Source organism: Metarhizium robertsii (genome assembly GCF_000187425.2).
Source record: "Metarhizium robertsii ARSEF 23 chromosome Unknown MAA_Scf_4, whole genome shotgun sequence".
NCBI classification, from domain to species: Eukaryota; Fungi; Ascomycota; class Sordariomycetes; order Hypocreales; family Clavicipitaceae; genus Metarhizium; species Metarhizium robertsii.
In genome coordinates, this window is record NW_011942182.1 from 162462 (window position 1) to 177537 (window position 15076).

Consider the following 15076-nt stretch of genomic DNA (forward strand, 5'->3'; position numbering starts at 1 on the left):
GGCACGCGAGACAGGGGTTGATAGATGTGATTGGCCCAGGCCAGGTACCAGACGCTGGTTCGGCGGCTCAGGCACATGGGCTCAGGCACCAGGGACCACCAGACCAGACTTTAATGCGGACATTTGAAGGCCCCGGTACTTTGGAATTCGCGCCCGTTAATTGCATTAGGTATACATGTATACTGCAGTACTCGCTTGTGTGAGCGATACAAAGTGTTCCATGTTCCCACCCGCGGACAGAATGAGCTGTCAGGCTAACCCTAACCCTCACCTGCCGCCAAGCCGTTCTAAGAGCCCTGTGCCACCGCGCTAGCTTCGGATACCATGCCGGCAGGGTTGTGAATGGATACATTATGTAAAGCTCAATTTTCACTTACTAAATATAATTGGTGTGCTTGACCCTTAATCGGTCCCTCTGGGTCCAGTCCGAGCCGGACCTCATGAGGGGAAAGGCTTCCGCGAACACGTTGGCGGGCGGGTAACAGATCTAATGAATTATTTTCTGTAAAAATAATAATTAGAGAATAAGAATAGGATGCATTACACGCAAAGGCTAGGCTCCCCTGTGTATAAAGAGAAGGCGGCCTTCACTTGTGAATCTGCTTGTATACTCCTCTGTCGACAACGACGATGACAAAGGCGACTACAATCACAAAATCAGCATGCTAGTAGAGCTGGCTAGTATCAGAATGTAGCATAACCCCGCGACGTCGGCATGCCCAAGATTACATCTCGCATGGATAATCTTCGTAGAGCCACGGGTCTTTGAGCAAGTCTCTAGCCGTGCTTCGTTCACTTGGATTCCACCTGATCATTCTCTTCGCGAATTCCAGGAATTTGGCCTTCTCCAGGCCACTGATTCTAGTCACGGTCTTCTCAAATTCGATGTCCTGAGGAACTAGGTCCGGGTGTTTGAATCTACCTTTACTCGCGTTTCAGTGAGCTGGACTCGTGTTTCCAATGTAGTTGTAAACTGACCATCAGGCGTATAAAATATTGATGTTCTCTGACCGTAAGACAGCATATCATTAGGTGGTGGACCCAGAAGACCAGTGAGCTGAGCAATGTGCACGCGCTCATCATATTCCTCGCCCATCCGCTTATCAATCGGATCGAGTAACCGTCTCCCCTCAAGGAGATCCCAGATCTAAATGTTGTCTTATTAATGGTGTACTTGCCCCCGTGGCTATTGACATTGGGGGTCTTACCATGACTCCGAGACTCCATATATCCGCGCTATAAGAGTAACCACCATCAAGAATCACTTCTGGGGCGCGGTAGGAATCTGCTTGAATACATCCAAAATGTGGTATCTTGCCCGACACCGACGAACCGAAGTCGGTGATCTGTATTATCCCGGTGGGTTTGGAAAACTGCCCGTAGTCATTTCGCGAAAGATAAATAATGCCATTATCTGTAATTTTTTGCGGCAAAGGATTCAGGTATTCGTCACGAGCATCTCTATCTAAGATGGCAGGGTCCTCAATCTTGACCAGAATATTATCCGGCTTTAAATCTACCTAGGAGTTAATATTGTATATAGTGTTTGGAACTTTGGATAGTCTGACAAACCTGTGTGAATGACCTCACATTCTGAATGCAAATAATCGAGCCCCTGTAAAGTCATTTGCAGAATGATTTTGAGAACGTTACAGGGGATCACCCCTCCGACAAACCTCCGGCAATACAACCATAATGGTTCTCGTAAGGGTTCGAGAACAAGGCACAGATGGGTTCCGGAGGCACCATCAATGTGAATGAGCCCAATAGTCTTCTAACAAAGTTCCAACCCTCATGTCCTTGATTTTTGTCGGAAATGTGTTGGAGAATTGCGAGTTCGTTTTCAGAAGTTTGCTGACAACGGCGATAGTTGACGGTATTTATCTTGAGTGCGACATATCTTTGCTGAGACCAGCGCCAACTGGGACCAAGCCATTAGGGTTAAAACTGAAGCGTCAAACGTTACGAAGAGGAAGAAACACCTGTGTAGATCTCTGGCTAGCCATACCGTCGAGCTGGATCCATAGCCAAGTTTAGTTGCAATTTGATATCTACCGTTCAGCACCTGGCTAAGGAAAACAGGATAGAAATGACGGGCGGCATAGTATGGGGTCTTCTCCTCTTCGATGGGCGAAGAGGAATCCAGTCGAGGTGCAACCGCAGCTGATGGAGGCCACGGTGAATGTGTCAAGGCCACAAGTGACCGTGTTTTACAATACTTGAATAAATTCATCAGACGGCGAGTGTTTTCTCCTAGCAGAGAATATCATATCTTTTAGAGGTATTCCTTTAGTTGCTGCTGGACACTGACACGCGTTGATTATGATCAGGAAGCGTCGACGAGTCAATACGCGACTCGCCATCATCCTGGCGCGAATCTTAGTCAGCAATTTACCTGGTTCTATCATCTATGTATGCCGCCAGCTGGTTACCAGGCTGCCGATGTATTATCATAGAAAAGAGCGGCTAATTAATTACCACGATATGGCAATGCTCTGGACGCTGTCCCCCAGAGACAGTGGGATGTCGCCAATTTCGGACCGGTGGAAGATCAGCAGGCAGAACGAAACCTGAAGGAAGACTACAAGACTACGAGCAAGATGGAGTGAGAGTTTATTCAAGCGACTGTACACAAGCAGGAAAAGTAATCTCCTAAGGAGAACTCTGACTCAAGCTATCCAGAGCTGTGGCACGAGTAGCAAAGAGCAGATAGCACGAGGAATTTCTGCTCTGGGTATGATTTAGAAAAAAAAATGTGTAGGTTAAACTGTATTTTTCTTTGCTCGTTTACCTGTTTATGCCGATGACGCCCGGTTCTACAAACTGCAAGTGCAGGACGTTGTTAAATTATTCCAACCAGCACGTGAAACTGATTTGTTATGGAAGGTATGTATGCAAGGAAATAAACAAATACTCGGACGAATAACAGGGCTAGAGCCCACACATATCATAATATGAATGAGATGTGTTGGAAGGGAGAAGGGAAAACGCGTAACTCGCACACATTTGATCCCAATGGCTTTGCCGAGGCAAGTGGATGGTCGTAAAATAGACATGGGTGATCCGTCGTGGTCTCGCGGGGGGCATATGCGAGAATGGTCATGTTAATAGCAGTCCAAGGTATACTTATATCTGACGCCTTAAAAGTTGAACATCTGTTGGTGGAAGAGGTACCGGGATAGATGTCCGGAAACTGGTCTAAAGCTGCGGCGCGGTCTGGAAAGGGGGACTTTACCTAGCTCATGTCGCCGCGCCAGCCTTTAACCCCTTACGCCTGATCCAATCAAACCATGGTAATAATTCTAGTTTTCAAGTCTTTACCCAACGTGTAGTACTTTCCTTGGATGGCCTGACACACACACACACCAAGGGTTTGACAAGGGGGTCTCATACAATCATTCTAGCTATTCAGTAGATACAACTTAGGGCGTAACAATGTTAAACGCAACGTTTGGTTGCGTAACGAGTGAGGTAATCGTATCCCACGCAGCCGTATCCCCATAGGTGGTCACGTTATCAAGAGAGTCGATGCTCGTGGGTTTACCCGCCACCGCCGATGCCACCAGTTCAACAAGAGCCTTGTGCAAGAGCCACACAGTTAATGTAGCATTGGGGTCCCGCGGCTCCGGAGACGGCACGTACTCGACAGCCCGTCCCGTGACGGCACCGTTGCTCAGCCGGACGTGCCAGCCCGCACCTTCAGTCGGCTGCTTGGGCGACGCCTTCATATCGCCTATCATGAACTCAATGGTGACGCCCGGCTCATTGCATGCCCGAGGGCCATCCACGTTGATGGCCACCACGTCAAAGAGCTCGTCGAGATCAACAGACATTAAGGACTCGAGTGAAATTGCGTTGATAGCGGCCTGGGGTCCGTGGTCCAGTTCATAGGCCCCCGTCAAGTAAATGTTCCGCCACGTGCCGTTTTCGCAACCATACCCGAGTGTTGTATAGACTGATATCAGCTCCTTCCTTGCAGCAGCGTTCGTGTCATCGGCGAAAACGAGGTGGCTTAAAAGAGTGGCTGCAAATCGCAAATCGTTGTTCGCGATAAAGTCTTTAGCCTTGGCCAGAACTAGATCGCTGCCGCCCATGCAGGCGACATATCGCGTCGCCGCGTCTACGGGGGTATGCGGCCATAGATTTGCCGGGTTGCCGTCGAACCAGCCCATGTACTTGTCATACACGCCCTTGACATTATGGTTGACAGACCCATAGTACCCCCTGAGGTGCGTCTTGGAGCTCAGATTCGGCGGCATCTCGATGCTCTCGGCAATCTCCACGGGAGTCTGGCCGCTGTTGAGGTGTCGGAGCGTTTCATTATGAAGGTACGCATAGTAATCGCGTTGCTCCTCCAGGAAGGGGAGGACCAAGTTCTGGCCGTCTTCATTCCAAGTCGGCCAGTGGTGGCTAGCAAACACGACTGATGTTTTATCGCCGAACAAGGCAATAGCTTGATCAAGGTATCGCGACCAGAGCCTCGCATCTCGAACCTGGGCGCCCCGAAGTGTCTGGATGTTATGTAAGGTATGAGTTGCGTTTTCCGCCATGCAAAGGGCCTTGTATGCCGGAAAGTAAAAGTTGACTTCGGCCGGGGCTTCTGTGCCCGGGGTCAACTGGCAGATAATCTCCAGCCCCTCAATACCAGGGGACAAAATACCATCTTGCTTGATGTATTGATTTGGCGCAAGCAAGGAGCTGGTTCCCGACGGCAACGCTTGGCCCAACCCACAGCCAATTTGTCCTGTTGGCGACTTTTGCAATCCTTCTCCGTACATATAAATCGATCGACGGCCCATTGCTGCTCCAACGTAAATATTTTCACTCACAGCATGTTCCAGAAAACCGTCAGGACCGATAATTCTCAGATCATCACCCGTAATCTCTGTAATTGCCTGGGCGCCACCAAAGTGATCGCCATGGCAATGGGTATAGATGAGGGCCTTAATCTCTGGGTCTTGGCCAAACTGGCCTTTGTGGAATTCCTGGTAGAGATTAAGGGACTTTCGCGCGGTCTCTACACAGGTCAGACAGTCGATAATAATGATGCCGTTGGTATCCGGAATCTGGATAATGTTCATGTTGGCTATGTCCGTCCCACGCACTTGGTAAATCCCAGTGGTGACTTGGTAAAGACCTGCTTTCACGGCGCAGAGCTGCCCCTGTCTCCATAGAGACTTGTTAGCAGTTTCTGGGGCCTCTTCTTGAAGGAAATTGTAGGCGTCATTGTCCCAGATAACTTCTTGCTTCCGATCGGAGTAGATGAATGGATCTACAAAAGTAGCAACAAGACCCTTTTGAGCAAATTCAAAGTCATGGTTGTCGCTTGGGGTGCTCATGATGAAGAGTAATAGATATGGTTGTAAGGAAGATTAGAAGTGAAAATGAGCAACAAGAAGGGGAGCTTTAAGTTTTTTGATAGCGGCCCGGCTCTAAATCTCTTCATCACCATCCTTCCTCGCGTCAAAAACCAGCATTTTATATATTGATAAAGAGGCGGTTACTCTGGATGCATCCTTACCCCGCTTCCAATTGTAACACAAGACAACCAATACACGGGAGAGATGCCGTAGACTAGTTGTCCCCGATACTCCCAAGTTTGGAAACGAGTGCATTCAGGTGCGGGTGTGAGGGGTCCATCCCCTCAATCGTATACGGAGTATGTAGCAACCGCCTACATATGACATGATGCATCAACTAAGTATAATTCCAATGGCTTGCCTCTGGTATTGAGGGTATAATAGTGTCAATATCACTCATCACCCGCAGGCACTACGTGCTTGATGGTCAACCGGTTCGCGTTTCCAAGCGACAGACCAACAGTCCACTACCCGGAGATGCTGCAGAAGATGGAGGGACAACTACACTTTTTGGACTAGGATGCAGGGTCATCGCGGCAAGACGAGATACGGGTGAAATGGTCACAGCGACCTTCGATTACTGGCTCTGTCGCAAGCGACTGTAGCAGTCGCTTCCACGTAGCCACACCGGTGACACCACACAAATGCTACGCCGCGTGTCTTTCGCGTCCTTCCAACCGCTGCCTACGACTGTTTTTGGCGACTTCAGCTCACCACAGATCCATATGAGCTGCTTTAATGGGAAGGAATTTTGGAGAAGACGGCTATTTCTTCTCTGTGGCGAAAGTATCGCCAGTGCGAGCGAGGCACCCCATGGTTGGGAGAAACCCCTACGTCGGGAACTTTCGTAAGCGTATTCATTGATGGTGGGCCGGATGGCTGTCTTGCTTTGACCGACTGTCTTTTCAAATGGACGCAGAGTTCGCCATCCAGTGCGAGCGAGTTATTTCATCACACTGCTCTCATATATACACATAACTTCTTGAGCCTATTATTAGCAAGCGAGACCATGAGCGACCCGGTGGCTGCATCTCCCCGTAGGAGCAAAAGAGGCCACCAGCATTAAATCCGTTAAAGGCCGGCTGATAGTGCTGGTGAGATTCCCCAAAACGCCGACTTGTTTGACAGCAGACTATCACTCTTTTCCTCGCATTCCTTGCCATGGCGGCGTCGTCACTTCATCAAGGCACGAATATCCGGAATGAATTAAATTAATATGGTGGTAGTCATGTCAATGTCTTTTCGTAGGATACCCTTGTTAGCAAAAAATACTATTTTGACTATAAAATTGGAGAGGGCGGCTTTAGCCTTGTTTACGCCCGCGCGTTTCACGTTCCGACTGCCATTGTGTTAGAGCTGTGGTTAAACTAGGGACCGACGTTGAGGCGAAGCAAGAGGTCTCGATAAAGCTCACAATATGAGACAGCCCCAAGGATCTTGAATATGAAGTTGATACGCACATCAGGCGCCAGAGATGAGCAACGACTACAATGGCAACAGAAGATGCCCATCCAATCCCCACACCACCTACTAATTGAACATACGCAGCCATTTTGCTCGTTTTCGAATGGCCTCGGCACTTGTAATGCTGTAGTCGTCTTCCTTGGGAATATTCGCCGGAAATAGCACGGTTAATACTATTAAGAGAACACGTTTGACATAGTAGATAAGATGCATGCGATAATACTAAGGGCAAGTATAGTGTGCCAAATCCGCAGGTACGCCAATTTAGGGAAATTGTTTGTGTCCGGTGTCTTGGTTTATACGCGTATTTTCGCCGTCAGATGAGGACATCGAGTTTTGGCTACCCGGATGCGGACAACACCAGATGCGAACGGGCTTGCATATAGTCAACGTGCTCCATTCAATACAAGTTCGGCGGCACCATCGTCGGTGAAAATCCGTTGTCGTCATGTTGCTTGCGCCAGCCCGTGACGTTTCGTAACTGCCCGACTTCCAGCCCATACACGTAAGCCATATTTCCCTTTACGCTCTATGGCTTCTCTCTAAAGCGCCTCGATAGTCGGTCAGCCGCCTTCTCGCGGCCCGTCCGGGGACAAGAGAGGCGTAAAGTCGTTTGATGCAGCACCATGGATGCGTTTGGTAAGAGTTCGTCAAATTCCTACTGTTACAAAGGTTCAAATTCAGAAATAATCTTGAAGGGTGTCAAAGGTCCTTGGTTTTCTAAGAGGAAGAGAGGGATCAGTAACCACTATATATATATATATACAGGGAACATTCGTGTCTAGGGCTTCTGCCCGGGCATGTGTTCAATCTGTGTAACGAATAGGTCCTTTGTCGGTGAGGCCCCTTTATTAGGCTTCACGATGCGTTAGGCCTTTTCCGTGTAACAGTAAAATAGAAATTCGCGAAGACGTTTTCGCAAGAATTCTCTCAGGAAATTAACAGGCTATTCAGAATGCAAGGGCGAAGCTTGACGCAGCTTGATGATTAGACAGTAACCAACACTTTTGCCCTAGGGTTAAACCGAGAAAAGCAGGGTATTCAAACAACGTTACATGTACATAGGCGGACTTGTGACTCAGTTTTAGAGACGGCTATACCCCAGATAAATGGGATGCAGTAGTAGCTGGGCGACTTGTTACCAACACCGAAGGCTTCAATGTTGTACCTTGAGCTCCATCGCCGTATAGCGAAGTACAGATACTGCTCAATTAGAGCGCGTTGTTTTTGTGACACGAAGTTGAATTCCTACATGAACTAAGAATGTTTATTTTGACCTTTTCTCTCTTTTATGCAAGGGGCTAGGCCGTTGGATCTGCTCGGCTGATGCCGATGTAATGACGCCGCCAAATGAAGGTCTCAAAATATGCCCCTGGGCATCGACTATGTAAATAGCTACCCAGCTCCTCAAGAGCTGCAAACACTCTTCTTACATGATGAATGAAACAGCAAAAACCGTTACCAGCAGCATTCCACCCAGATTCCCTAAATACCAAGACAAGCCGACACGTTATTCCTAGCCAAATGTCCGCGAGCGGCTCCAACGATGCCCCGAGAAGCCACAATTCCTTTTAGCGACGTCGGATTTGCCAATTGCCCAATCAACTCCTTCGGCGCGGGCTTTGGTCGGCATGATATATCCAAGACATGCAATGTCTAGGCCTCAAACATGTGCAATTTGTTGTGAATTTTGTTGACGTCCATTCCTTACGACGGGTCTCGTCTTTCGGAGATATTCGACACGGGATCTCCGAGGCCAAACGGTACCTACTAAACACTCGTTTATATAAACTCTCTGTTCCGGGAGTCTTTTTCTCTTCATTTTAGTCTGTCAAGCAATTATTTCATTCTGACTTTTCAAACATATTACACAACACAACAACTACACCATTCTTTTACCAGACCTACGCCATGTTCATCAAGACAGTCATCACCCTTCTGTCTCTCGCCGCCCTCGGAGGAGCTACTGATCCTCCCCAAGGCGAAAAACACTGCGAGAAGGAAGACATCTTCCCCGACTTTGAAAACTACGAAAAATGGGCCATCTGCAAGGAGCAAATCACCACAAAGCGCTTCCCAACCCTCCAAGCCCCTACCGGCGGTTGTGTCCGCTACTACCGAGGCATTGATATGACCGGCGTTACCACTGAGCTACACTTTTACTTTAAGGACGGCTTCAAATCAGCCTGTGACTGCGCCGCGAAATGCCTGGAACTATCAAACATTTGTGATAATTGGGTTTGGAAACACACCTTCATGGAGGGTGATGGCGGCAAGAGGTCGTGCACGCTCTATAGCAGTCCCAACTTGCCGTCTAACGTGACGCTTGCGTATGATTTGGCGAACAGCATTGGCATCCAGCCGCTGGATCCTGCGAATAATCCCCAAGCAGGGGCCCCTTCGCCGTTTACATTCCTGGATGCGAATCTGACGAAGCGGGATCCATTTGGCGTGTCTGGGTTTACGGCAATCGATGAGGATGGTGGGCTTTATTGTTAAGACTTGCAGCGGATTTGTCAATAGACAGAACTGGACCTAGCTTAATAAACTGCCTTTTCAAAGTCTATATTTGGCCGTATGTGTTAGCCTCGGTCTCGAATTGTGCCGCGCCTGGCACACGGTGTCAATTCTTACGGGGCTGCAACGGATATTTTTGCTAGCAACAACTACGAGGTGGCTTATATATCGGCAGATAATTCAAGCCCTCATACACCTAAAAAGAGGGTGTCAGACTGAAACGGTAATCCTCAAAGAGAGCTACAGGAAATTACAGGGACATGAGACTCTCCATAAGTGAACCCGCCTCGACATTGACTTGCAAGTGAGACATGTCAATATTCGACCAACCAAGGAACCTATAGGGAGTATTACATTCCAAATATTTGAAGACGTAAACAGCCACGAAACGGAGTAAGGAACACCAGAAGTTCTCGGGCTCAATAGGTCGATACTCGAATCCGCTAAGAGAGCGCCAGTATTTCTGGGGAAGAGCACTTATAGGCATCTGATAAAGGCACTGAATCGATCAAGTAACACGCTTGGATGCTACAATTAACAGTGATATCAGAAGGATAATTTAGTAGTAACATCGAGACCTTTCATCCTTCAGTCGACTAAATATAACACATCCTCAGCCGCTAGGATCCCTATTATTATTACTTTATACGTAATATAGTATTTTTTGCACAGTAAACGAGCTTTTTCCTGCACTTTATGAGACGAGGGTTGTGAGAGGAGTGATCTATAAAAGCAGCATGACGCTAACACACAGTATAGCGTAAATCATGCGTAATGGCTTACAAAACGAGACACAAAGTGTAAAATACCAACCTTTCCCGTTTAACCAGGAGTTCGATCGATTGAAGTCAACATTTTACGTGACCACACGCATCTGGACACATTGGCAGAGCAGAACTTCCATTCTAGAGGCCTTTCTCTGAAACAATGCCAAAAAAAAGAAGAAGAAGAAAACACAATTAACCGGCCTTGAGACAATATTGGACAATTTCCCATTTTCATCCAGTAACATCATCTTCCTCGCTCAATAGACGTCGCCATGATACATCCCGCGCAGCAGTCCAAGAGATACAGACCACACACATGACCTCGCCCACAGCAGGGCGATGCGTAATCATTCTATATACCGCCATACACCACAGCGGTTATCCATCCCAAGTTGAAGCCAAAGAATGCCAACACGTACTAGTGTAGTGTCATCGAGAGAAGATCGCTTTGCATCAGGTCCAGAGTCAGCAATGGTAGACATGGCTCGGTACATATTCCCACACTTACAGGCCTTTCCCCCTTTTTTCGTACAAAGAACAAGCTGTTCTCGGACTCTCTAGCATTAGATTTAGATAGAGACGTCCTTGTGCTGTTCGAGTAGTGCCTTTGGTCTTTGCGTGCTGTACTGCCTCTGACACCCTTTTGGTTCTGCTCGTGGTCTGCATCGGCGGTCAAATCTGTGCGAGTGCTTACCGAGGTTCCAAGAAGGGAGTTGCTTGTTGCGGTCGTAGAATCAAAGACGGAACCATGGGGCGTAGAATCACTGTCGTACTTTGAATGCCCGTCTACCTCTTCAACAGGGGTTCTCGGGCTAGATACTACCTCTGTTTGCACAGGGAGCTGTTTATGGCCCGCGCTATTTCTCAATTCTCTGCGCCGGCTTATTTGGTATTCGCAGTCTTGGCGAAGCTCCTCGGAGGCTTTGATAACGGTTTCGTTTAGCTCCCCGATTTCGCGGATCAAGTCGTGCTCTCGGGTCTGGCTTGCTTCCAGGTCCTTTTTGAGCTCGATTTCCTTGTGCTCGGCGGTTTCGATTCGTTTTTTTAATCGCGTCATTTTCTTGTCCATCTCTATTTCCATCTCTGCCATGACTTCTTGCGCCCTCTGCGCAACTTCGAGCTTGTCAAGTCGTAGTCTGGCTAGTTCACTTTGTAGTCCTTCGATCTCAACCTCACATTTCGTGTGTTGGGCGGAAATCCGAGCGACGTCCTCTTTGGCAAGGGCAAGTTGGGACTCGAGCTCTCGCTCCCGTCGACGATTCGACGTTCTCGACGGTCTGTCTTTGCAAATCTCTGTGGCATCGTCGTTCTCCCATCCGGGTGCTGCTTGTGCTTTGCCCTTTCCCGGGGCAGGCCTGGCCGGTATGGCAGGGACTGCTCTAGAGCTCTCGGCTTCGGACTGCAGCTTGACCGCATGGAGCTTACCTTCATATACATCAGTCTCGATATTGGGTGCTCGACGGTTTTTCTGTCGCCCAGACCGACAATGCTGAGTGGCGTTCTCAAAAGAGTATACGATGTCCCTCACGTTTTCTCCTGTAGGAGTGGCGGTCTGAGGACGGGTAGGATCGATGCCCCTCATAATGTCAAGAGTACAATGGCACTTAGTTTTTGCAAATGTCTGCCGAGTTGGAGTAGCATGCCCAGTTGTTGCGCCATGCCTTCATGGGCCAACCTCTTGCTTTTAGACGGCTACTTATTGCTATATACGACTGTCCAGTTTGTAAAAATTTGACTTCCCCGCCTAGACGAGAAAGTCTGGACTCCATGTACTGACATGCAGGACAAGGATCTCGTGCGGATAAGGGTGTGGTAATGGTGGCCTGGCGATCAATCCGCGTCGGCAGTCATCTTTGGCCGGCAGGAGGGCCGTTCAGCTCTGAAAGTTGCCATACTACTCCGTACTATGTACACTTTTCTTGAGCTTGTACCCTTGGAAAGTTTGCCAATGCTTTTGTGACAATTGCCCACGGTGGACAAAAAATGTCTCACAAGATTGTTGTCAGGCAGGCATGCATGGCCTTTCACACGCGCGAGTGGACAAGACAGCCTCACTGTTGCCTTGCAGGGAACAAGACAGGGAGAGTGACAAAACGAGATGTCATTGATGAGTTTCAACCGTGTTACCCAGGCTGTAGCCGCCTTGGCGGCCAACGTTTTGCTCACACTAGCCAGCCCTTTGCAGATGGAGGCGATCTCCTGAATGAGCCGACTCAAATCCGGCTTCTCGGCAGCTGCGTGCGAGCAGCTTCTGTGGCATCTACTGGCACTTGCTATCTCGCCTATCAAGCTGACAAGATCTATCTAGATGGCCGCGGGGGATTTGAATCGAGTCAATGCTGCACTGCTGACAATCGAACGCTCACAGCCAACCAAGCAACAGATAAACCCCCTAGGGTAGGCTGTGCCTCTACTCCTCCGTCAAGGTTCGCAGCACCGAATACAAGAATTCACACCTTGCTGGTTTAACTATTCTTGTGGCATTTGGGGGGCTCGCTGTTGTATTGGGCCCGTTTGCTTGTTGGATCACATCGTGGAAATGGTGTGACTGTACATATGTATACTGAAGTGGACGTCTTATGCAATTGACGCTCTAGATACTTGGAATGGCCATGGAAGCTCCTGGGGTATTGGCCTGGGATCGCCTAGAAAAGGACATCCCCCCGTGAATCCACATGGGCATGTCCATCCAAGATGGTGTGTTGGTGGTAAGCAAGCACCATGACGAGTTGATCCTCTCCTTGAACAGGTTGCATCAAGGCGAGGACATGAGTACATATGAAAGCATTCATGTCAAGTGCACGTTGGAATGATGACCCCGCAGGTTTTGGCGCACAGTCATTGGTGGAGCTCGAACCGACACGGCATCCATCATGTCTGGTGGTCTGCAATTCTCCCCTCTACACCACTTCCACAGTCGAAAATCGCAAGCAACGGTGAAGTCACAAAATGACACACCCCAGGGGCTTCGCTCGCATAGAGCAAAGAATGGCCCAAGATCGCACGCGTGCTCTTTTTGGCGATTCACCGCCCCCCAAGCGACAGCCAGCCCCGTACCCCGAAGGCGACATCATCTACGAATGCAATAGCCGCCGTGTAGTACGACACGGTGATACTATCACGAAATATATCATATCCCCTCATGGTTTCGGCGTGCATGACCATCCCAACGAGAGTCTAGCGCTACGATTCATCAAAGAACACACTACAATCCCCGTCCCAGAAGTCATCAGCAGTGACTGGGACCGTATCACTATGGAATACATCGAGGGTCAGACGCTAAAGGAGGCGTGGCCAACCCTAACCCTCGACCAGCGCTCCGAGATCCTGGCTCAACTGCGTGACTACATTGCGCAGATGCGACGCCTCGGCGGTATATACCTCGGCCGCGTGGACGGCCAGGGCGTCGTGGTCCCGAGCATCTTTACGCGTTCGGGCGGGCCATTCCGCACAATGTCCGAATTACACGACTGGCTTGTTCGGCCCCCGATACGGTTGGAGGCCGAGTCCATGTACTGGCACCAGATCACCACCCAGCTTGGCAACGAATATCCCATCGTCTTTACACATGGCGATATTGCCGCTCGAAACATTCTGGTATCTGGCGGCCGAATCGTTGCACTTCTCGACTGGGAATTCGCAGGGTGGTATCCAGACTACTGGGAATATGTTTTTGCCTTGCAGGGGTTGGATAACATTGACTGGAAGACACTCGGCGAACACGTTCCCTCTCTGTTTACTAAACGCTACGATTTAGAATACATCCTTGTCCAATTCATCCTCAGGATTTCCTAAGAATCATATTCCAAACTGTCCTCTACAATTAGAGCCACGCCCCCCAAAAGCAAAGGCATATGTAGTGGGAAACTCTGCTTTGGTCGTAATCAGATACAATAGAGTGCTCGGGAATCTGCAGCCTCAACATGATTTACAGCTTTCTCTCCGCATGTAGCTAACAAGACGCCTAGGTGCTTACCACGGACTATCATTTGCCGCTGCCCAATATCGCCCATGGCTATTCCTATCCACCCATTCTCTGATATCTTGATAGATGGCGCGAGTATCCAAGTTGTCCCGAAATGGGTCATTTTCAGATCCATATATAATTCCATCGACGCCGGCATTCCCAAACAAAAAGTCGACCACGCTTCTTCTCTCCCCCCCGTGGAGCGTCCAGGCAAAGACGCGCCCAAAGTTTCCCGACTCCATGGCTTGGCGAAGAACCGTGCACGTATAAACGCCGTCTTCATAGCAGTTTCCAAAGTCCCACGTTACCGACGAAGCCCCGTACGACAGTACCCGCCGTGTAATGTCCGTCATATTGGCGTTTCGAAAACGCTCCTGGAGGTCTTGTCCCTTGCCATCCAAGTTGAGAGCTTCGTTCTTGTTGATGTGGCGCGAGATAAAGTCGTACCCAACACCCCAGGCGGTATCGTCGGCAAAGCCGTACAGCACACGAACACCCGCCGGTTCCAATATTTGGCGTGCCTGTTCCTGCAAAGCGGCCACCGAGCAGTGTCGCCAGTCCTTGTCGTGCGGATCGCACCAGTCCGGGTCTTTAATGTCCAGCCACACAAAGGTGAGGTTGCTCCCGGCTTCTCGGGCCTTGGCCGCGGCTCGAAAGAGCGTGTCGACGGAATCGCCTATATTCTCCCAGACGCCGTCGTGGTCTCCGAACCATCCTTGCTTCCAGGCCGTGACGTCAATCTCGAGCGCATTTGCGCCCTGACGTAGCGCCTCGCCGACTTGTTGCGTCGTGAGCACGCGGTGGGCAACTGCGTAGACTGGGCGAGGACGCGCGGCGCCGTCGTTGGGCTGCGTGCCGGCCTGGTGGAAAAACTCGACGACGGTAAGGAGATGCAGTAGCGTAATGGTGCAGAAAAGTGTCAAGACGATGATGAGGACAAGCGAAGAGTGCGACTTTAGCAGCCGCTCCATTGTACTTGGAGCTTTGGTCATGACGGCCAG

The 15076-nt window shown here is 49.5% G+C and overlaps 6 protein-coding genes across 6 annotated transcripts; 2 read left to right on the top strand and 4 right to left on the bottom strand.

The window, feature by feature from the left end:
* Nucleotides 1–725: 725 nt before the first annotated feature.
* MAA_11042 (uncharacterized protein) lies at nucleotides 726–1627 on the bottom strand (the record flags this gene model as incomplete). The annotated part of the gene is made up of 4 exons (XM_011413008.1): nucleotides 726–922; nucleotides 979–1147; nucleotides 1209–1516; nucleotides 1573–1627. 4 exons carry the CDS (start codon nucleotides 1625–1627, stop codon nucleotides 726–728), a joined length of 729 nt encoding a protein of 242 aa, XP_011411310.1.
* A 1795-nt stretch (nucleotides 1628–3422) lies between these two features.
* Nucleotides 3423–5339, bottom strand: MAA_08680 (beta-lactamase domain-containing protein; the record flags this gene model as incomplete). Its single annotated transcript, XM_007826678.1, has 1 exon — nucleotides 3423–5339. One exon carries the CDS (start codon nucleotides 5337–5339, stop codon nucleotides 3423–3425), a length of 1917 nt encoding a protein of 638 aa, XP_007824869.1.
* A 3396-nt stretch (nucleotides 5340–8735) lies between these two features.
* MAA_08681 (uncharacterized protein) lies at nucleotides 8736–9323 on the top strand (the record flags this gene model as incomplete). Its single annotated transcript, XM_007826679.1, has 1 exon — nucleotides 8736–9323. The coding sequence occupies one exon, from the start codon at nucleotides 8736–8738 to the stop codon at nucleotides 9321–9323; it is 588 nt and encodes a 195-aa protein (XP_007824870.1).
* A 1137-nt stretch (nucleotides 9324–10460) lies between these two features.
* Nucleotides 10461–11690, bottom strand: MAA_11043 (uncharacterized protein; the record flags this gene model as incomplete). The annotated part of the gene is made up of 2 exons (XM_011413009.1): nucleotides 10461–10526; nucleotides 10617–11690. The coding sequence occupies 2 exons, from the start codon at nucleotides 11688–11690 to the stop codon at nucleotides 10461–10463; spliced, it is 1140 nt and encodes a 379-aa protein (XP_011411311.1).
* A 1367-nt stretch (nucleotides 11691–13057) lies between these two features.
* On the top strand, nucleotides 13058–13903 carry MAA_08682 (Protein kinase-like protein; the record flags this gene model as incomplete). Its single annotated transcript, XM_007826680.1, has 1 exon — nucleotides 13058–13903. The coding sequence occupies one exon, from the start codon at nucleotides 13058–13060 to the stop codon at nucleotides 13901–13903; it is 846 nt and encodes a 281-aa protein (XP_007824871.1).
* Nucleotides 13904–14080: 177 nt separating this feature from the next.
* Nucleotides 14081–15067, bottom strand: MAA_08683 (phospholipase D; the record flags this gene model as incomplete). Its single annotated transcript, XM_007826681.1, has 1 exon — nucleotides 14081–15067. One exon carries the CDS (start codon nucleotides 15065–15067, stop codon nucleotides 14081–14083), a length of 987 nt encoding a protein of 328 aa, XP_007824872.1.
* Nucleotides 15068–15076: the final 9 nt, after the last annotated feature.